Consider the following 22,938-nt stretch of genomic DNA (forward strand, 5'->3'; position numbering starts at 1 on the left):
TAAGATTGACAACCAACTAGAAGATGAGAGATACTGCACCCAAGTGCAGGACAAGGCATGAACCTTGTTCAACTTTCTTAATAAATATGACATGTCTTCTGACCGATTTTTGAAAGAAATTGGGAAAGAAAGTAGTAAAAAAGATTACACTTTTGAGTGTCTGCTCCAAAATCATCATAATTTTTTTACTAAAAGAATAAAATCTACTTTTCAATTAACAACTCAATAAAGATATCTTCAAAGTGATTATTCGGGCATATGCAACCAGATGTCTTTTGTACATACATCGTTAGAAAAATTTTAAATCCACAGTGCATCAGGTGACCTAATTAATCTGACTATAATAACCTAATAATTGGTCGCCCAGCTACAACTATTGCCACAAATTCATATATAACGCTAACGGCGTGTAATGCAATCGAAAATAATTGACTACAGTATCGTCTAGATGCTCCACCAATTAAAATAAAGGGTTATATCATATTTCAAAATAAATTCGCTTGGATAATAGTTGGTGGTTAATACAACAGGAAAGACAAGCAAGCTCCTGCAAGACCGCCCAATACACAAAAATAGCATCAACGAAAATACTCAACCCCCTTTTTTTCTTAGTTCAACTCATAAAGACGATCGAACCCCAGAAACCCGTAAGCACAACTCAAACCCGACCCGATAGACCCATGAAAGCAAAAGTGGCCAAGAATACAAGATCAAGGGGGGGAGAGAGAGAGAGGGAAAGACTTACTGAAGAGTGGGAACAATTCCAGATGGGTGCTTGTCTCGATCGACCTCTTCCACTCCAACTTGTTCTCCCATTCCCTTTCTCCGCTCGCTCCCAATTCCAATTTAGAATCAAATTTTTAGGGTCCTTAGATGATTAGTAAATGAAAGGAATTGCTTTATTATTAATATTTAGTTTTTTTTTTCTTTTTCTTTTTTTTTTTTGTACACAATTCGATGCTTGCTTTGAAAAAAAATTTCAGGAATTTAAAATAAGGGTTGGGATATATATAGGGTTTCAGATCAAAGAAAGATTGACGAAGAATAGAGGAGGGAAATTGAAAGCGGAGAGGGAAAAGCTTTCAAATTAGGGCTTCTTTTATATGTTTTTGGATGGGAATGGGTAAGCTTTGTTTCTTAGATCGGGATTGGGTTTTGTCTCTGATCCTTGAAAGAGAGGAAAAAAAGAGAAATATAGAGATAGAGAGAGAGAAAGAGAGAGAAAGAGGCGGTTGACGAAACGTGTGGATATTTGTAGCCTGCTCTTCTGGTATATATAGATCCCCACCGGCTGTCTCATGTATTGCCTCTCAGCTACCGGATATGTCCGGTTTTTCCCCTTTTTTTTTTCTATTTTCTTTTTCTCTTTCCTTTTTTATGGGATTTTTAACTTCAATATCAATTTTAATATATATATATATATATATATTAATCAATAAATACTGAAATATTAATAAATTTTATTTATCAAATATCATCTATTAAAATATTATTAATTAATATATTTATATAATTTAAATACACATTAATAAATTTTTACATAAATAAATAAAATAAAAACCTAAATCAATTATATATTGCCATATAATAGATCATATAATTTATGTTTAATTGACTACTATCCATTTTAATCTATCAAAATAAAACTCAAGTTAATCTATTTTACCTGTACAATATAATTTAATTCTAAAATACTTCCTTTCAAAAAAATTTATATAATATTTTTATTATTTTCATGAATAGTGTAAGATTTATTTTTTATGTTCTCATTGAAATAAATAAGGTAAAACATACACTGAAGTGATGTATAAACTTTTAAAACAAGAAAATTGTGAACAGATTTTAATTTTATAAAAACTTGCATTTAAATCTGTACAATTTTATTATAATTATATTGGAATCATATTTTTAAAAAATCATTATTAACATTTTTATAGTTTTTATATTTATTAAAATTTATTTATTTATCTATTATTTATGGTCAATTTTAGAGTCAATGCCATAAAAAAAATAAAAAATCATTATTTTATTATTGAATAATATTCAAAAAATATATATAATTATGATCTTTAATTATTAAAAATTAATTGATAAAATTTGATGGATAAGGTTTATATGGTTGATTTTAAAAAGAAAAAAAAATTAAATCTAACTAAAATTGTGGTAAAATTAAAAAAAGTTCAAATAATTTTTTTCTTTTAAATTTAAAAATCTATAATATAGTGTACATTTAAAGGAAGAAGAAGACAAACAAAAAAAAATTAGGACATGTTACACTTGGACCTTCTAAAAATTTGCAATTATTATAGGTCACTCCACATATTTTCTATAATTTCGAATACCTTTTTTGCCGATTAAAATTTAACAGGTTCAGAAAAAAAGAGTATTTTTTTTCACAATTTCTTGCTAAAAGTTGACAACCAGAATCAATGAGACATTCACATATATTTAAAAGTCCACTTACATGTATTAAAAAATGTGCAAAACTGGTTAAAAAAAGCTTTGAATTTATATTTACCACCCTTTCCATTATTTTCTTGGCTTTTGTTCATAAAATACATATATATATATATAATAATTTTAATTTTATCATAATTATATTTAAATTTTATATTTTTTAAAAATATTAATAATTTTTTTATTTTTTATATTTATTAAAATAAAATCATCTCTAAATTTTTATAGTTCATTTTTTATATTAAAAGCTAAAAAAAATTAAAAACCAATGTTTTATGGTGAACATATATTTTAGTAAACAATCATAATTTTTAACTGTTAAAATTAATTGATAATGAAAGACAATAAGTTTATCACTTGACAAGTCTATGAATACTTTAATATAAAAAATTATTATGATGATAATTAATATTTTTCTAAATATGCTTATTAAATTATAATATTATAGAAGAATTTTTGTAACATCTATATGTAGTTTATTTGAAAGGGTTGAGCTCATTAACCTCATCAAAATTTGGCCTAAATACAGATAGCCACCATCATTTTCGAACTTCATCATTTAACCCCACATTGTTAGTTGTTAGGTGTTGGTTGAAACGGTGGAAGTGTACACGTAGGAATGGCAATTTCTCTAAAAAATCGGGTTTGCGAGGTTGGCTCGGGGCAAATGCTCAAAACCCGAATTGAGGATGGACCGAGACAGGGGAATAAAAGCCTCGTCTGGGTATATATATATATATATATATATATATGTATATATATATATTTATAATTTCAATTATGTATGTAAAACATTATTTTCTTTTTTTCTTCCAAACCCTAACACTAACAGTCCTCAGGCCGCCGACTTTCTCCAGTTGTTCTGTTGCTGCCTGTTTTGGCATTCAATTTCTCCGATCGCTTCTCATCGCTCTGACTTTCTTCAATCATTCTAACTCTGAAATTTGGTAGATCTCAGAGCATACTCACTTTCTTAGATCGTTCTGAAAATTAAGAGAAATCTTCTTCTCCACCTGAGAGAGTTCAACAAGTTCAAGAAATCTTCTTCTCTCTGCTCAGGTACAGTCTTCATCCTATTTCCTTCTAAATACTATATGATTTGGTTGCTGGACTACATTTCATACAAATATGCTTGTTTCGATAGTAGGCTTTCTAGAAAAAGAAAAGCTTCATTCTCTGGTTTTTCCGTTCACATTCTCCGATTGTTTCGGTCATCACTTCAAATTTCTCTGATCGATCCTCCGAGGACTCCGACTTTGAAAATTAAAGAAATCTTGTTGTTCTTTGCGTTTGGCGTTCTGTTTCTACGACCGCTCCAACTCAAGAAATTTTTTTGCATAAATTTTTCAAAAAAAAATTATATGAATTATGAAAAAAAAAGGGGAAAAAAGCCCCGCCTCATCCCAAATTGGGAAATCTTCACCTTGTCCCGCCTCTAAAAACAGTAGAAAATCCACAAAATTGGATGAAAATTTTCCCACAGCGACGGATATGGGATTTTAAAAACCCACCCGCCCCGCTGCGCGTTGGCATTCCTGGGTATACGCATCTTTTTTTTCTTTTTTTTTTGGGTATATATATCCGTCTTTATAAATAATTTATTAGATTTTATTTATTTAGATATTCAGGAGACGTGCAAGACTTTTTGCACAGCCGTCAGCCCCATTTTCCCTGTTTCCCTCGTACAACTGTGCTTGAGGACACTAGTCACGCAGTGGAAGTCCATGTAGAAATGTAGCCTTTCTTCTAAGTTCTAATCTAATCTAACTAATGCACCTCCATTTTCGTTACTCATATTTCCTCCCTATTCTCTGATTTTAAGTGTGGTCGGAAATCCACACACGCTGAAGGTGCTCATCAAGGATTAGAGCTACCTTTTCCATACAAGATTTGAGTTTATTATTTATTTTTCTGTATCATATGATGTAGGAATCCTGAATGTACAACAAATTTGGTCCTCTTCAATGTCTTTCTTTCCCTTATTTTCTTTATTATTTTTACTGTTATTTTTTTCTTTACTTTCCTCCCACCCTTAATGAAAAGGTACTTGAAGTTCCGTGTTCTTAAAGCAAATTTTGCATGTGTGATTTAACATATTTGTTATTTTATTCTATTTTTTTTTTTCCCCCTTTCTCTTACCGAATAAAAATCAATAAAATGACTTCTTTTTGGTTATATCAATAAAATGAGTTGGGAATTGGTAAAATAGGGGAGAAAAATGTGGAAACGTTTCCAGTCTCTTTCTTCATTTTTTCTTATTTTGTTTTGTTTTGTTTATTTTGGTTCATGTTTAATTTCTAAGTTTGAGAAAGTATAGGAGAAAATTATGGTTTTCTTCTTCATCTGGTTGCACCTAACAGGATTTATCTTTGTGTGATTTTCTAGCATTTTTAATGGGCTGTTTACCATTTAAAAAAACACACAATAACAAATATTAGACGTTTTATAAATACACAAATATCCAATATTGTTGCTGATTGATATAATTTTTTTTTTTTGGTTGAATATTTCACACTATTTAAGAAAAAAAAAATAAGCTATCAAATTAGGTTGTCTATTTATGCAATAATTTTTATATAATGTAAGATTTAAAACTATAGTTTTTCATACTTTCATTTTTTTTTCCAATTCACTTTTTTTTTTAACCAAAAAAATTTCACTTATTTTTTTATATTGTATGTAATTTATGTTTTCAGAGAATCTTTAATATTTTTTTATTTTTGCTATGCCCCCAGGCATCCCCTACCCCCCAAGACTCGAACCCAGCGTCGACTGGCCGGGCTGTGTTGTGCTAACCACTGAGCTCCCACGCGAGCCCAGAATCTTTTATGTTATATTTGATGGAGTGGATGTTTATTTCATTCGTTAGCTTAGGTTGAAAACAAACCTTTACAGTTTTGTAAATATGAAATTAATTGATTTAAAACTGCGAATGAAGATACAATTTTGTTTTTTTTATTTTCCCAAACAACTACGGCATACGCCCCACAACACCAAACAAGCCCATCACACAAATATGTTAGAAAATAGGAAAAATGGTACTGACCCAGTCCTCTTCCAGTCCAGTCTCCAGCACAGCAGCGGCTTCTGTGATTTGCTTACCTCTTTGTTACTCTGTGTACATGGCTTCCGCCATTCCAAATTTTGTTTATATTTGTTTTTTTGGCAATTGATAACAAACTAGAGCAATTGAGCAACCTCCCATACCATACAATATATGTCCATCATATATATTTTATATTTTTGTGTAGTATGAATATTGATTGAATTTGTTGGCGGAAAGGAACTGAATCTGTAGGAATTATATATAAATATGCAATGCAACATTTCTATTATTGTATTGTTTTATAAAATCATATATATATATATATATATATACACACACACACATAAATACACACAGAGCTTAGAGCTTCTATTACCAAAAAGAAAAAAAGGGAGAGGTTTGAGCTTTAGAGCTTAGATGTTCATGGATTCATCATCCTCCTAATGAACAGACAGACACATCATGATGCATATAATTGTGTTTTAGCATACGATATGAGAATATGAGTGAAAGAATGGACAACAAAAACAACAGAGACAGAAGAGCTAAACGTAACCGCCATTGACGCGAACCACTTGGCCATTAACCCACTGACCGGCGTCGGAGGCTAGAAACCCCACCACGGGTGCCACGTCATCAGGGATACCGAGGCGACAGAGGGGAGACTCGTCGACGACCCTCTTGATCTGCTCCTCCGTCTTGCCGTCGAAGAACATTTCCGTGGCGATGGGCCCCGGGGCCACGCAGTTAACGGTGATGTGAGTGCCCTTAAGCTCCTTTGCAAGAATCTTAGCCATGGCCTCCACCGCAGCCTTGGACGCCGTGTAGGCTCCGTAGCCCGGCTTCAGCGCCGCCACCAACGAAGTCGTTAGGAGTATGATCCGACCACCCCCGCCTCGTTTCAGCCTGTTCGCTGCCTCTCTGCAGCACACGAACGCCCCTCTCGCATTCACACTGCAGACCACACGGTGTGTGAGGTGGGGATCCAATCCAATAAATAAATGAATAAACAAATAAACAAAGGGGAAAATCTTAATAATTAGAGACAGACTGACGGACCTGAATATGTTGTCGAAGTCTTGGAGAGTGGTGTTGACAATGGAAGGGTATTTGGGGTCGATGATTCCGGCGGAGTTGACAAGGATGTGGACTTGGGAGAGGAAGTGAGCCTCGGCGGCGTCGAATAGGGACTTGACCTGATCGGCATCGGACACATCGGCTCGGACGGCGATGGCGGTGGTAGGCGTGGCTTTGGTGGTGGAGTTGATTTGGGCGGCCACGGAGTCGGCTTGAGCAGAGTTGGAAGTGTAGTTGATGACGACGCCCGCACCCAAAGAGGCCAGGTGGAGAGCTATGGCTTTGCCGATGCCGCGTGACCCTCCGGTGACGATGGCCACCCGGTTCTTCAGTGGCAGTGGAGGTTGGGGTGTGTTCGATTCGGAAGCTGTGGCCATGATACCACCGTGTGACTCAGATTTTTTTATTTTTTATTTTTTATTTTTTAATACAAGAGCAACAAAGGAAAGGAACGGAAAGGAGAGGTTGGTAGATGGAATATAAACAAATAAAATTCCTAAGCAATCGATTTTTCTTTTGGGTAAAATTTCTAAATAAAATATGTCCAATTTACATTGCAATTACTTTTTATAACTTTTTCCTGACTCCTCCTGAGTGAGTCTGTCTGATAGGGATGTCAATGGAGTGGGGCGGTGTTGGTTTTTAAAATTTTGTTTCCATCCTCGCAAGAAATTTTATATCCCATTTTTATGATTTTTTCTGTTTTTTTAGGTGCAGGACGGGATCGAGGATTTTGCTAGGCGGAACCGGAATGGGATGGTTTTTTCCATTTTATTTTTTAATTGATATTTTTTTTAAAAATTTATATAAAAAAATTATTTTATAATTAAAATATAAAAAAAATGACTGCAATGTAATAAAAATATAATAAAATATATCAAAGAACAAATTTATAATTATAATAAAATACATATTTAAAAAAATAAATGAAAAGAAAAGAAAAAAATAATTTTACATAAATAAAATTTTGTAAAAAAAATAATAATAAATAAATAAATAAATATATATATATATATATATATCGGGTCCGGTTCGGGGCGGAATTATTATTCTCCGTCCCCGATTCGATTTTTAGGTATTTGATCCGAGTTTGTCCCGCATTTTCGAAAAAATCATCCCATTAGGAGTGGTGCACCGCAGGTATCGGACCGTACGGGGCAAATTGCCATCCCTAGAGTCTGAGTCCGAGGAGAGATAAGAATGTTGATTAGCTATCCGGAAGATACTGCCAAGTGCCAACACCACAGACGAATAGAGAGGGACCAGTCGGTCCCCGGCCACCCCCATTAATTGCAATTTAGTGCTTGGATTCTATTCTATTCTTCATTCTAAACTATACTAGTAAACTTTGGAGCCCTATACATCCCACCACTAATTAGACAATTTGTAAATTTGTTTCATTTTATTCGACAAATAAATAGTCCAACCCTTCTTTTATTCTTTGGATTAAATGATAAAATAATAATAATAATTTTCATTAATGCATTGAGAAACATGGGTTTAGAAGGGACTATTTCATTATAATCCATTGATCATTGATCCACATGGACCCATCTTTGACTAATATTGCTCGATATTGACTATCAATGTAAATCAATTATATCTATATATATATAGATGAGTCTTATAATTAGAGAGAAAAAAATGAAAATGAAAAAATATAAAGCACAAACGGTTTCACGTGAATAAGTCTTACAACATTAACTACAATGATTGATGAAAAGAAAAACACATAATCAGAAAGTGATGATGATTATGATGATGCACATATGGGTTTTTAAATAACAAATCCACCATTAGCTCTAATGATCTGCCCATTAATCCACTCCCCAACATCACTTGCCAAAAACCCCACAATGCCACTCACATCCTCAGGCTGCCCAAGTCTTCCGAAGGGGCATGCATCCACCAACCTCTTTATCAGCTCCTCCGTTTTACCCGCGTAAAACAGCTCCGTCGCCACCGGCCCCGGTGCAACACAGTTGGCCGTGATTCCTGTCCCCTTCAGCTCCTTCGCCAGTATCTTCGTCATCGTCTCCACCGCGGCCTTTGATGCCCCATAGGCCCCATATCCTGGCGAGAGCGCCCCAACCAGTGATGTGGTTATCATGATGATTCTTCCACCACCCCCATGTACCAATCGCTTGGCAGCCTCCCTGCTGACCAAGAATGCACCTTTGGTGTTCACATTGAATGTTGAGTCCCACTCCTCCACTGCTGTATTGGCCAAAGTTGGATATTTTGGATCCAACACTCCAGCACAGTTAACCAAAATATGGATTTCTGAGCCGAATTCTTGCTGGGTTCTGTCGAAGAGGAACTTCACCTGATCTGGATCTGAAACGTCAGCTTGAACCGTGATTGCTTGTGGGTGGTTGGTGGAGGAGGAGTTGGCGTTGAGTTGGGAGGCTAGTTGGTCTGCTTGTGTGGAGCTGGAGGCGTAGTTAACAACAACTTTTGCTCCTAAAGAGTGGAGGTGGATGGCTATGGCTTTACCAATGCCGCGGGAAGCACCTGTGATGATTGCTACTCGGCCATTGAGGGAAGAGGAAAACTCGTGATCTAATTTTAATTTGCTCATGATCTCCCCTGCCATTTATATATATATATATATATATATATGATGATGATGATGAATTGAAACTTTTGATTCCTTGAAACTGGTGGAACCGTGATTGGCTTTGCAACACTGCAAGTACCGGAAGGCGGATCTTGAATGTTGGAATTCATCGGGGAGGTGGTCATATATATATATATATATATATATATATATTTATATCATATAAATTCTTTACGAGGGGGAAGAAGAACGTCACCACATGCCTAAGCAATTACTACACTTCAAACCTTCTAGAAAAAGTCAAAACAGACTGTTAAAAAAGTTATCTTATTTTGGTTCTTACAACCAAAAAGTCAAGCACATGCCTAGGACCGACTAGTCTAGAATATGCTTTGTCACCAGCACTAAATTATTGTAAAACTTATTTTTTAATAGTTGTTTAGAGTAATTGATGATAAGTTTAGTTTGTAATATTTTTAAAAGTTTTGTTCATCTTGATTTGAAAATTGCAAAAATGCAATTGTACCTTTAAATTTTGCAACGTACTCTTTTTTACGTGTCTATTTTAAGTTGCTTTTTAATGTTAATTTGATGGCATAAAATTGATCCAGCATGTCAATGAGAACGGCGGATCAAAATGGAGAAGGATCAATACACAGAATCAAAATTATAAAACAAAAACAGGTAAAGAACTCACCATTTCTTTGGAAGCACCCAATCAGCACTAACTTTTGCATCAAATTTTCTGCTTGCTGTGAGAGTGATTGCCATTTTCATATTATGACCCCAAAAGAACTACCGCCTGTGATGTTGAGAGTAAGAAGCAGGTTGCTTGGACAAGCGGACTGGAAGGAAAACTACAAAATTTGAATGTAAAGGGGGAACAAAGTATTTAGTCAAAATTAACTAACTGGATAAAGGCTGTACAAATCTGCTAGCAAGCAGAAACCAAAATGAAGTAGTTGGAGTTCTTACCGGGCTTCTATAACAGGAAACAATAATAGAGAGCACAATCATGCTCCAAAGATATGAATTAACTCGTCTTGATCACCTGTCCACAGTCGAATCTACCAGTAATCTCTACAAGAACATAGTCCACCTTCAAAATGATGAAAACGATATGAATCCCGTACCACAATTGCACGATTTGAGATTTTTGACACATATTTAATCCAATTATGGCAATCATTACAGACACGGAGGTTCTTAATCACGTGTATAGGAATTGTATTAGTTAAACTAAGTAGTCCAAAAGCAATTGCCAGCTTCTCGCTGTGAGTATATACTGTTGGGTCCTTCTGTTCTTGTTCAAGATTGTTTAAAAGATTATAGCGTTCCTGCATATAGCCAATTTTAGCTGCTTGCTTATTCAAATCTTCTAAGAATTCATATATCTTATCTGCAGATGGATGGAGACGGTCACCAACAAAGAATGCATGAATTGAGTTCTCAACCTCAATCCAGCTCTGACCAGGCTCTTTCTTCACACCCCTTTCTTTCATTAATTGCCTTGTCTGATCCCTAAGATCCCATTTCCCGGTTACAGCATACATATTGGATAGGAGAACATATGTTGCCGAGTCTTCAGGTTCCAACTCTAGAAGGTTGCAGGCAGCAACCTTTCCAATTTCTAAGTTCTTGTGAACCCTACAAGCACTTAAAAGGGTCCTCCAAACCATGGCATCTGGTTTTATAGGCATCTCTGCTATAAATTTTCTTGCATCGCTCAGTCGTCCAGCTCGACCAAGAAGATCAACAACACAAGCATAATGTTCAGGCTTAGGAACTAATTCATGCTCTTTTGTCATAGATTCAAAGTAATCAAGCCCTTCATTCACCAAACCTACATGGCTACAGGCAGTCAATACACCCACAAAGGTGACATGAGTTGGCATCAGACCAAGTTGTTTCATCTGCTTAAAAAGAGCAAGTGCTTCAACCCCACATCCATGTTGAGAATAGCCAGTGATCATGGCATTCCAAGAAACCTCATTCTTTTCAGGCATTTCAAGAAACTCTCTTGTGGCATCATTAATGTTTCCACACTTCGAATACAACGTAATTAAAACATTTGAGACCTCTATTTCTGAAATGTATCCAGTCTTTACAATCATAGCATGGATTTGCTTTCCTTGTTTTGTATTTGTTAAATTAGCAGCTGCACTAACTGCAGAACAAAAGGTGAATAAATTAGCCTGAACTCCAACCTCATTCATCTGAGAATATACTTGCAGTGCCTCCTCACAGTATCCACTCTGTGCAAACCCAGATATCAACCCATTCCAGGATATATTATCTTTAGCATCAATTTTCTCAAATGCTAGGTATGCTTCTCGTATCCTACCACACCTGGCATAGAGACTAGCAAGAGCATTGCCGATTGAAAGATCATCAGAATAGCCAAAGGCATACGACTGAGCATGGATTTGTCTTCCTTGTTTGAGTGCTTGAATACCCGTGCATGCACTGATTGCACTTGAAAAGCCTATGTTGTCGAATTGGATTCCTCGGTATTGCATTTCTTTAAAAATCTTAAGAGCTTCAGTAAACAAATCATGCTGCATGTACCCTGCAACCATAGCTGTCCACGCAACAACATCATACTCTGTAAGCCTTCTCAGAATTCTCAGCGCAGTATCTAGCTTTCCATACTTGCCATACATATCGATAAGCACACTGCACACGTACACATTATGCTGAAAACAATTTTTAATAACTTGAGTGTGAATCTGCTCTCCTAGATCAAGAGCTCCAACAGAGGTACAAGTTCTTAAAATACTTGGATAGGTGAATTGATTAGGAATCATGCCCTTTCTCTGCATCTGCCTAAAAATCTTGAATGATTCGTCAATATCATCCAACTGTCCATAAGCAACCAGCATAACATTCCATAGGACCACATTTTCTTTCTCTGTCGCAAGGAAAAACTCATGAGCAGTTTTGACATCAGCGCATTTCACATAAAGATCAAGCAGCGAACCTTCAAGGATAATATCTGAAGACATTCCTTCTTTTATTGCATATGAGTGTAGTTGTCTTCCTTTATTCAATGCTCCAACTGATGCACAGGAACTCAAAAGACCTGCTACTGTGACACAATCAGGTTTTAAGCAATCAAGCTGCATGTTCTTGAACAATTCCTGAGCTCTATCACTAAATCCATGCTGAGCTAGACCGGAGATGAGTGAATTATATGAAACTTCATCCCTGTTACTCATTGTGTGGAAAATTTTTTCAGCTGATATTAGGTTCCCCAAGCGGGCATATAGTGTTACAAGGGCATTGCACACATATGTTTCCAAAGAAAATCCTCCCTTGAAAACAAGACAATGAATCTGCTCTCCCATGGCAAATAGCTCTATCTTGGTGCAGGCACTTAGAGCACTTGAGAATATATATGGAGTAAGGGAGATTCCCAATATATGCATTTGGCAGAATAGGAGAATAGCTTCCTTTTCACAACCATTTTGAGATAAACCAGAAATCATAGCCACCCAAGAAACACTTCCCCTCGAATGCAATTTGCTAAAGACCTTTTTAGCAGAATTTGCATGCCTGTTTTTAAAATATAAATCAATCAAGGGATTACACACGGGTGAACTAGCACCAAATCCATGATAAATTATCCTAGCATGAATTTGTTCAACATAGTGGATACCAACATTACCACCACGACATGCCTTCAACAACCCAGCAAATGTGGTCTCATTAGGGTAAACTTTAGAAGCTATCATTTGACGGAAGAGACCCAGTACTTGACCTGTCAACTTCTTTGCTAGAAACCCATCAATGATCTTGTTCCACAAAGACACACTTCTGTAAGGCATATTTTCATGAATCTTAACTGCCAAGTTCAAATCACCACATGCAAGATAAGCATCATAAGTCCATCACAGAGTACTCCATCAAAACGGAGTTTCAAAACCATGCAATGAAGCTTTTTAGAATCTAAAAGGGACCTAGAATTCAAACACCATTCTAAAAGACAGAGATAGCTCTGAGAATTAGCACGAATGCCACATACTTACCTCAAATGTAGAAAGCCATCTTCCTTAGATTTAGAACACTTAATTTCATGAAATGGAATATCATTGAGCACACAGGAAGTTGCTGGACTACTAAATCCAGCTAAACTTGGCTTGACCATACTCCCAAGGAAAAACTGCAAAAATGTTCCAGAAAAATAATTTAAAAATAATTTGTGAAAGTGAAAAGAAGGTTAGATGGTGTTTGAATTTGTACATAAAGGACAAAGGAGTATCTCTTTAAAACTTTCTCTTCCTGTCTTCTCCATGCTCTTCCATTTTTTCACTGTTGACTCCAATATCAGTATGCCTATGCATCTTTAGAGTCATAAAACTGGCTATACATTTAAAACTATGTCCACCGGTCATGTTGAAAAAACAATCTTTAGCCATTGGAAAGAGGAATATCTACCTTCCTTGCAGTCAGTTTTCTCTGTTGTTCACTTTTGGCACCTGTGTTAACCTAGAACAAACTTTAAATTTTTAAACACGGACAAAAACCAATAACAAATCCGGTTCCAAATTAATCAGAGTGCAATGAAGAGTGAACCAGTCTTTTACCAAGCAAATATCTCAACAAACAAGTTTAACACAATCGTATTAAATAATACTAAAACAGCCATGAATCCATGATTATGGTAATGCCAATAAAATACAAGGGAACCCAGAAGCTACAAGCACTGAAAATTAACAAAATCAGATAAGGCCATGAGAACAAGTCATCAAAATGATTTATAGTCATACAAATCAAAAGCCATAAGGCACAATTTACTCAATTTAAATGGATACAGAGGAAAAAGCAAGTCAAAGACATGCAAACCAATTAATGGAGAGACCTTGCATATTAGATACGAGTCATTGCACATTAGTTATAAATCTTATAACGCATTGACAACCATATGGACAAAAACAACATTAGTAACAATGGATACAACAACCAAAAGCCAAATAAATAGGAAATTAAATCAATTAAGCAAGTTACTTAATATGATAACAGGAGAAGAAAATAAATAAATAAATTACATTATATAGTTTTCAACAAGGAAAAGAAGGTACTTTAGGGGACTCACCATTCCAGAGGTATAGATCAAAGCTGCAGTTTTTGGTTCTCTTATCCTCATTATGACAGCATCAAAACACTGCCAAAAAAAAAAATTTAATAAAAAGAGAAGATAGTGAATTCTCAAAAATGATATGGCCACGAATTGAATATTTAACCATTATTTTCAATGTATACGTCAAATATTAAATGGAAGATTCAACCAAGAGTAGTCTACGTGTTAGCATTAGAATGTGAGAGAGCGTCCAAGTGCATGTGGAATGTGCACCGTTTGAGACAGAGAGACAAATAGATAAACAGAAAAAGAAAGAGAGTGAAAGAAGAGTGACTTCAATATATGCCATAAGAGGTACGTATTATCAAACTATAATCACTTGAAGAAGCCATAGTTTTCTTCAGGTATAACTTCCATCAGTGACTCACGCATGTTATTTCATAGATAATTACCGCTTAACAAGACCGCTCCTCCTTATAACATCTTCGTACAGTGATGAAGAATATCTATGTTTCAAAATACTACCGAAACAAATTAATACAAATTTATTCCATACCTTGGGGATGTATTATGCATTATAAGCTTGCAAAGCAATTGACTTAAGATTCAACTTGCAATCCAGGTCAACTGTGGGTACAATGTTCCTACAAACAGTAAAAAATGACAAATAGTGTTAAGTGAACACAAAGATTGACAGCATCAAAAGAATTTTTACTCTTTTTGAGCTATTGTTCCCATAAATATGCAGATCTTAAATTATACAGGAAAGATATAACATTAGATGTGACAGCACCTAACACAATGATCAGAATTAAAGTTGACCAGATCAGCAAAATCTTCCCCTTTTTTTTTTTTTTTTGACCGAAAACCAGACAACCAGAGATTATCAAGGCCCAGGCAAAGAATAGTCAAAACACAAGTAAAATTGTGAATCTAAAAATTAAAAGCCTTTTGTCAACAACCTTATTTGGCATGCACATCAATTTAAATCTAATGCCACCAAATTTGGCATTCATCACAGATAAAACAGTGCCCAACAGAAAAGCACAAATAGTGAAAGCAGAGTGTTGAAAACCAACTTCTGAGATTGACAACCAACTGCAAGCAGCGCAGTGGAAGACATGATTTAGTTACAAAACACAACATGACTTCCGAATCTTTTTTAACATGTTTTGATATCAACTATTGGAAGAACTTAGGAAGGAAAGCAGACCAGATTACACTTTTGAGCTATTCTAAAAAATCAACGTAAACTTGAAACATATTCGATTTCCTTGTATTAATATCTCAGTTGATATATGCCTTCAAAATGAGTCTTCATCAAATGCAACCAGATGCCGTTTGTGGATACATGGTTAAGAAAAAAATGTTAATTTCAATCTGAATATAGTAACCAAATAATTGGTTGCCCAATTATAACTAATAACACAAATCCACCAAATTTCATGAATGGCAATGGTCTTTCTAGATGCATCATAGCATTGATACATTCCCATCCAAATACAAAAGAGGGTGCATAAGTATTTGTATTTTAAAAAATGAAAATACAAGCATTGAAACAATAGCATCATTCAAAGAAAAATACTTGGCTCATTTATTCTCTTCAACTCATAGTCATGATAGATACGACCAAACCCAAGAATCTCGTAATCCCAGAATAAGCCCGACAGGCCAACGAAAACCCAAAGTGGCACAGAAGTTGAAAGGAGAGGGAGAGAGAGAGGACGCGAGAGAGAGAGAGAGACTTACTGAACCATATATATATATATATATATATATAGATATGTGTGTGTGTGTGTGTGTGTGTGTGAAATGGGTGCTTGGAGGAGGAGACTTACTTATTCAATTCTTTCAGTTTTATTCTACTTTGAAGCGAGATTCGATTTAAATAGATGCTGAAATCGACTCTGATAAAACATGCCCAATAAAAGAAACTGCAAAAAATGTTGGGAAAAAGTAAAAAACAATTGGGAAAAGAAGTGGAAGAAAACTTAAACTAATGTGCTATAATTGCTGCACGACCACAACAATGATTGAAATGAATCGTAAGAAAGAATAAAAGAGGGAGTTCAAAATACCTTTTGCTAGCCTATTCGAATTTAGGCATAAAACAGGTATACTGGGCCGGGAATGGGAGGAAGGAGGCGGATTGTAAAATAGCATGTATTTTGACCGTTGGGGACGCTGGGGTTTTGGGCGACAAATATTAGAAACCATATATCATATACACACCAATGTTCCTAAATTTATAATTTCTTTAACATAATTGACAACAAAAGTATTAAAGAAATAATGGATAATAATTTTATTTTTTTAACTATGAGTTTTTTTTTTTTTTTTTTGGGGATAAAAATTATGAGTTAAACACACACACACACACACACATATATGTATAACGAATAATTTACATATGATCAATCATACAGAACTTTTATATGAATTTCACTGAATTAGCCATGTTCACCACCATTAATAAAAATCAACTCAAATCAAATTATTTTCGATGGCAATTTACATGTTATCTTTCTCGTTTTCCCTCTTTTTTTTCCCCCCATCAAATTTATATTTTTATGTATATATATTATTTTGACCTCTAATTTGTAGCAGACTTTGTAATTTCTTTTACACTATACCCTACCATGTTATTACTCCCATTATACAATATTGTCTAGTAAAAATGCTATTCTAGCTAGCCTATAAATTTGATGATGCAAAAAATTGAAAATGTTATTGAGCATAATATAATTCAAATTTAACTTGAACTTTCTAGATTAAGATAGAGTAGTGGGAGAAAGCACCAATACATTCAAGGATGGAAAAGAAAAGAAAGGAAATGTCTAATGAGGGAAAAAAAAAAAAAAAAAAAAAGGAAAGGAAAATATTTGTTTACAATTTTTGTTTGGATAATTAATAATAAATAAAGCAAATTATTTGAAAGGCTATAAATATTTTCATACAATAAGAGTAAAAGTAATTTTGGGATATTAAAAAATTTATTTAATTTTTTCCTTTTCCATCATTTTCTGTCAATTTTAGGAGGAAATTAAACTTGATTAAAAGAAAATAAAATAAAAATCAATTCCTTCATTTTTCTTCCTTTTCCCTTCATTTTCATCTCATTTTAATGATCCAAACAAAGAATTTAAATCATGTCATTCATATTCTATTCCATCAACCAAAACATAGTGTCATTTTTTTACAAATCTTGGGTTAAATATCAATTTAGGCATTGAACTTTGATATGCTTTATCCCTTGCTCCCAAAAGTATAAGAATTCTTGCATTATCTCCAATCCATAGTTTTTGTTTTTTTTTTTTTTTTTGTTTTTTTTTTCACCATGTTGGTTTAATTATGTAATTTTATCTATTGAATTTGGCCAAATTAGTCATATTCCCTACACGAAAAATAAAATTATACTTAAAAAAAATTTGTTTCAAAACGAAGTTATATACTATAAATATCATAAATCTGTCCATTGAAGGTACTTGATTTGACTAAAATTACACAAACATAATAATTTAGGGACAAGGTGATAAAATTAAAAATTTTAAGGGCAAAGTTAAAAAAGAATCATAATTTGGGAGTTATCCTAAAATACTTTTATATCAAATGATTTTAAAGGAGTATATGAATGGATAAGTATAAAAAATTAATAAACCTAAACACATATAAAACAATTGGATCTAATTAAATAATGTAACATCATTTAGTATTTGATATTTAATAAATAGTATTATGGTTAAGATATCATTCTTCACACTCAAATTTAAAGATACAGTTTAACAAATTTAAATAATGAATCAGAAATATGTTTATAATGAAATTTACAATGAATCGCACTTGCTTCAGAAGTATTATAGAGTTTTTAAATATAAAGTTTTGAAACCATTTACATAGGCATTTAACTTTCATAATTTTTTTTTTTAATTCTTAAATTTGATTTTAATTATTACACTATCACGTGTAATTAATTTTTTTTTTTTATTAACGTGTAATTGTTATATATAAGAGTAAAGTTATCAATTTATGAAAATTTTATTTTTTTGCTAATATTTTTAATACATATAATATGTACACATACTTTGAACATAAAAAAAGATATATGTATCATTATGAATATAGATGCACCATTTATGACATTGTGTAACTTCACTTCATTATCATTAACAAAGAAATTGAGCAATCTATTTAACATCTTTATAGCCTTTTTTTGTTTTTTTGGGTGAAAACATCTTTATAGTATTAGTTCTTATGTTTATGGGTAATTATATTTTTGCAACCTTTGGCAGCATATGAGCTCATATATAGTGGTTTTGTCATGAAGAAATATATACAAAAATAAGATGAGAATATCTCTCCACTTTTTCTATTTTATTTGTGTTCTATCTTTACTATATTTTTTATATTCTTGTTAACATTTGGTTAGTTTATAATACGTTATCAGTATAAGTCTCTACCAATTTGATTTTTGATTGAATTAAGATCATAAGTTTGTTATTATTGAGATATAGTATATCAACTTGTTAGTGTTGAGGTAATCATTTTTCATATATACAATTATGTTTTGCATGTAGTATTGTGCATGATACACTAGAAAATTTTGTTATTAAGTTTTTGGTAAAATTAGAACTTTTTTTTATAATTCACGGTTTGATTTTTTATCTTGAGTAAATGTTTTATTTTGACGATTTTATATAGGATTATACCATTAAGTGCATTTTTTATTCTTATTGGTTCATAAAAAATTGAGAATCGAGATCGAGATTTTCTTGCACATATTTCTTATGGAATTCCTTAAACTATTTGTAGTACTCTTTAATTGATATAACATATTTATAGCTATATAATATATTTGATGGTTTATAATTATTTAATAATTATCTCGTAATTATGATTGTCATTATTATACTGCTACCTCTCCATAATTATTTGTCATTTTGAATATAATTGTCATTTTAGACATATTTATGTTTTGCACACATGGGAAAATTACATTTGAGATTATATATGTATTATTTATAAGTTTTAATTATCGTTTGATTTGATGGCATTATGACATATCTTTATTATATATTATTTGTCTTTAACAATTTATTATCAGGTGACAGATCATTCTTGAATGTTATAGTATTAATATTTACTACAATTTATTTATTTCTGTTTAGTTAAGTTTATTGCAATTTATTTTGAACAATAATAGTTAGAGTATGAAACCATAATGTTAATAGTTAAAACATTAACCAAATTATAAAATCATCCTTGGAGAATTAGACAAGTTTAAAGACTTTGGTTATATTTTATACAACTGAAAAGGTTTCCATTATATACAATTGGGTGAAAAACAATTTATAACCATTAATACCATGGAGTACAGCCACCCAATAGGGGAAATAAAATATTCTAGGAGGTTTGCTAATATATTTCAAACCATTCCCTAAAGCATATATTGTATTATTATCATCCCCAAAAGTGGATTCCATTTTATTTAATATGATAATTTGCTAGTAATCATAAACATATAATTCTTCCAATTGTTGTTACGAGAAAGAAACTTAAAAAATGGACATAAAGGGAAAATTTCATATTTTTTCTAATACATATATTGACCAATGTTATTGAAATTGCAGAAGTCATTGGTTTTGTAATGTTGTGCACCAAAACATTTTATTTTCATATGTCAACCCTTTAAGGTGAGCGAAAAGGAAATAAAAATGATAAATTTATCTATCTGACCAAATGGGAATATCATGAATTTTTATATACAAATAGTTTATCTTGAAGATCAAATGTTGAGCAAATGATAATATATAAAATTAATCTTGGAGATCTTATGAGATAATAAAAATATATTTCTTAAATTATTATTTATTTTTATAATGCAACTTTTATTTTATATAATGTTGTGATGATCCGTTTCAAAATTAGAAATTAGAATTTAAATTTTATTTAGTTTGACTAGGATTGATTAGTTGAACTGTTAGTGGACCCTAACTTTAGTTTTTTATTCGTCAATAATTTTCATTTGAGTAGTATACCATAGAGTAAAGCTCATCGATACGAATTTGTAAACCGGTAACATTCTTAATTCTGAGTTACTATTAGAAAGTTATGGTTTTGAAAAATTTTTAAATATCAGTATTTATTTATATCAAAACCAGTCCAGATTTTATCTTTTAATGGATCCAAGATCTATATATACCGCGAGAATTATATCCTTAATAAATAGATTATAAAATACCCAAAAGTCTTAAAAACTCTCCTTAGACCCCATGGGAACCCAAAATCGGATCAACCTAATATGCTTTATCACCAAACCGAAGTGGTCAGTTTTCATCATTTTCTAACCATCATCATTCACATGTGTCAGCCACCATGATAGATGACTAAACGGTAATCAAAACAATCAAATTTCACAGCGTAACCCCTTCAGACAAGCTTGGGTTGGGCTCGCAAAGTCGCTGTGGTGCGTTCAGAGGTCGCTAGTGGGTTGGCTTGATCTATGGCCATTTTAGCTTGACCCATATGTGTTACCTATCATTTTTGGACTCTTTGAATTCATTTACAACATCCTTTTGCAAAGACTCACTGTTTGAGAGATCCATTAACATAAAATTTGGCCAAATTTTTTAACATGTTTTCCGACCATCGGTAACATTTTTGGACCAAGGCAAGTACACCATCATATTCCTTATTTTTTGGCTTTCCAACAATATAAAGTTTGTAACTTTTAAACGTTATTTGATAATTTTTTATTTTATTTTTGAATTAATTAGTTAAATACTGGATAAATTTTGATTGCATTTGGATATAATTGGATAAGTTGGATTACTATAATTAGGTGTTAGTGGAATTCAATAGAAAGTTTAATTTTAATAAATTGGCCTCCAAATGAAAAATCTCAATTTTGGATATCAAATATTTAGGAATGGCAATATAATTAGACTGTACGGTGTTCAATTTTAGAAATTTTAAAGTTATTAAGTTATCTTGGAACATTAGCATGCATTCAATATCTTTGATTTAATTTTTAGAGCCTAAAAATATTTTATTATTATTTTTGACATCTAGACTGATATTTAAGGCAATCCAACGTAAAAGCTTATTTGAGCTGTGATCTATGAGTGAAATTTATTATATGTGATATATATTTATATATATAGATATATATATATATATATATATTACTCTAATATTATCATTTCTAGAATTATTTGAATTATGTACTTTACTACATGTTATGAAATAATTATTTAACTTATCACATTATGGTACATAAAAGGGAATGGTTTGATTAAAATAAATTTTGATTCATGGTTATACAGGTGTATATATATATGTGTGTGTGTGTGTGTGTGTTTATGTTGTTATATGTGGGAACATTTTAATACAATGATTATATATATATTATTTAAATAGTTATATAAATATACTAGATTACAGATTACTGTGTATCATGCTATAGCATAAATATGCATTTGTTGGATTATGGTTATGTGCCCTTATTTGACCATCTCTTACTTAATCATGTGATTATTAAGATTGGAGGATGTCTCTATTTATGACTCCTCTAGGACGCCGAGGGTCGCATTAATAGTTTTCCACTTTCCAAATAGTCAGCAACACATTAGAACGTTAGTGTGGTCGGACGACAAGTTATGGTAATGGATATAATACATAGAGCTATTGTTGTTACACTATGGTTATAATATATGGCTATTTATATTTTTGATTACTGATGATTATAATTCATTACTAATAAAAATATTATTTTATTATAATATGGAGGATATTATCTAATTTTAATTTTTTTATTTTACGATTTATGAAATTACTATGCTGGGGATAATTAAGGATTATATGAAAACTATTTGTCAAAATAAAGGAACTTTCAAAGGGTAAAAATGAGGTCTTGAGAGAAATAATTTTATTGAATAATATTTATTTTCATAATTGTTTACTCACTAACTTGTCTCATAGTTTTATAGTTTTAAAATTATTTCCTCCAGACTAACAGTTGGTGCTTACTGTATCTAGATACCGTTCTATCATTATCATCTTCATATATTCCATCATTACCACATCTTCATATTTGACATATTTTTCGCTACTGATGTATTGCATCTTTTCTACTTTCTTATAAGATTATTACACATTTTGTTTTATTTATATTTGTACTCATTTACTTTCTTTTAGTATGCTCTAGTGAATTAATATAATATGTATGTATTTTTTCTTTTTTTCTTTTTTTTTCTCTTGAGTTAGAACATTTGATGGGTATGACTATAATTTCAAAATTCTTATTAAAAATTGTTTTTTTTTTTTTTTCCTTTTATGCTATTAGCTTATATTTAATTTATGAGAAAGTTCCATAGAACTCTTGATAAACGGGATTTTCCTAGGCAAGGCTAACTAGGATGTTCGAAAAGGGCTTTGCGAGTAGTCCTGTCAAATATAGTGTATTATATTGTTTTATTTTGTTATTAAAGTCTCTAAGAGGGCAAACATATATGGTGAAAAATTACACCGGATTCAGAAAATCCTAATCTATCACCATGCATATATTACAAATGAGAATTGATCAATATGTGATCATTCATGCTAGAAGCATGTAATTGAAAATATTGCTTATAACAAAATTATACCAAGAGCATATTTTAACAATTGGCAATTTAATGATTTGTTAAAAAAAATAGTTTTATTATTTATAAAGCACGCTTG

General features: G+C 32.3%; 4 protein-coding genes and 1 long non-coding RNA gene across 5 annotated transcripts in view; 1 reads left to right on the forward strand and 4 right to left on the reverse strand.

The window, feature by feature from the left end:
* LOC107435307 (TATA-binding protein 2) overlaps nt 1-1,251 on the reverse strand; it is a 5,310-nt gene extending 4,059 nt beyond the window's left edge. Inside the window, exon 1 of the mRNA XM_016046882.4 lies at nt 746-1,251. Coding sequence (XP_015902368.1) covers nt 746-816 — 71 coding nt within the window. The 5' untranslated portion in view covers nt 817-1,251. The remainder of the gene's footprint in view (nt 1-745) is intronic.
* Nucleotides 1,252-3,063: 1,812 nt separating this feature from the next.
* LOC107435310 (uncharacterized) lies at nt 3,064-4,415 on the forward strand. Its single transcript, XR_007242116.2, has 2 exons — nt 3,064-3,516; nt 3,605-4,415. It is a non-coding gene; the product is annotated as an uncharacterized LOC107435310 (long non-coding RNA).
* A 695-nt stretch (nt 4,416-5,110) lies between these two features.
* On the reverse strand, nt 5,111-7,069 carry LOC107435309 (NADPH-dependent aldehyde reductase-like protein, chloroplastic). The gene is made up of 2 exons (XM_016046884.4): nt 6,563-7,069; nt 5,111-6,457 (listed from the first exon to the last, which is right to left on the reverse strand). The coding sequence occupies exons 1-2, from the start codon at nt 6,955-6,957 to the stop codon at nt 6,049-6,051; spliced, it is 804 nt and encodes a 267-aa protein (XP_015902370.1). The 5' UTR covers nt 6,958-7,069; the 3' UTR covers nt 5,111-6,048.
* Nucleotides 7,070-8,210: 1,141 nt separating this feature from the next.
* On the reverse strand, nt 8,211-9,187 carry LOC107435286 (NADPH-dependent aldehyde reductase-like protein, chloroplastic). The gene has a single exon (XM_016046854.4). It carries the CDS (start codon nt 9,174-9,176, stop codon nt 8,358-8,360), a length of 819 nt encoding a protein of 272 aa, XP_015902340.2. The 5' UTR covers nt 9,177-9,187; the 3' UTR covers nt 8,211-8,357.
* A 669-nt stretch (nt 9,188-9,856) lies between these two features.
* Nucleotides 9,857-14,286, reverse strand: LOC107435291 (pentatricopeptide repeat-containing protein At4g13650-like). The gene is given in 6 exon segments (XM_048477028.2): nt 9,857-9,997; nt 10,116-13,023; nt 13,026-13,163; nt 13,242-13,302; nt 13,578-13,628; nt 14,236-14,286. Coding segments are annotated over 5 exon segments (3,117 nt in total). The 3' UTR covers nt 9,857-9,997; nt 10,116-10,207.
* Between the last annotated feature and the right edge of the window lie 8,652 nt (nt 14,287-22,938).

The sequence above is a fragment of the Ziziphus jujuba genome, chromosome 3, assembly GCF_031755915.1.
Source record: "Ziziphus jujuba cultivar Dongzao chromosome 3, ASM3175591v1".
Classification (NCBI taxonomy): Eukaryota; Viridiplantae; Streptophyta; class Magnoliopsida; order Rosales; family Rhamnaceae; genus Ziziphus; species Ziziphus jujuba.

Excerpts from the sequence above, each read along its gene's own strand:
- LOC107435309 (XM_016046884.4), bottom strand. The coding sequence starts at position 6,957 with ATGGCCACAGCTTCCGAATCGAACACACCCCAACCTCCACTGCCACTG. Across the intron at positions 6,458-6,562 it reads GACTTCGACAACATATTCAG|TGTGAATGCGAGAGGGGCGT; the intron begins GTCCGTCAGTCT and ends TGTGGTCTGCAG.
- LOC107435286 (XM_016046854.4), bottom strand. The coding sequence starts at position 9,176 with ATGGCAGGGGAGATCATGAGCAAATTAAAATTAGATCACGAGTTTTCC.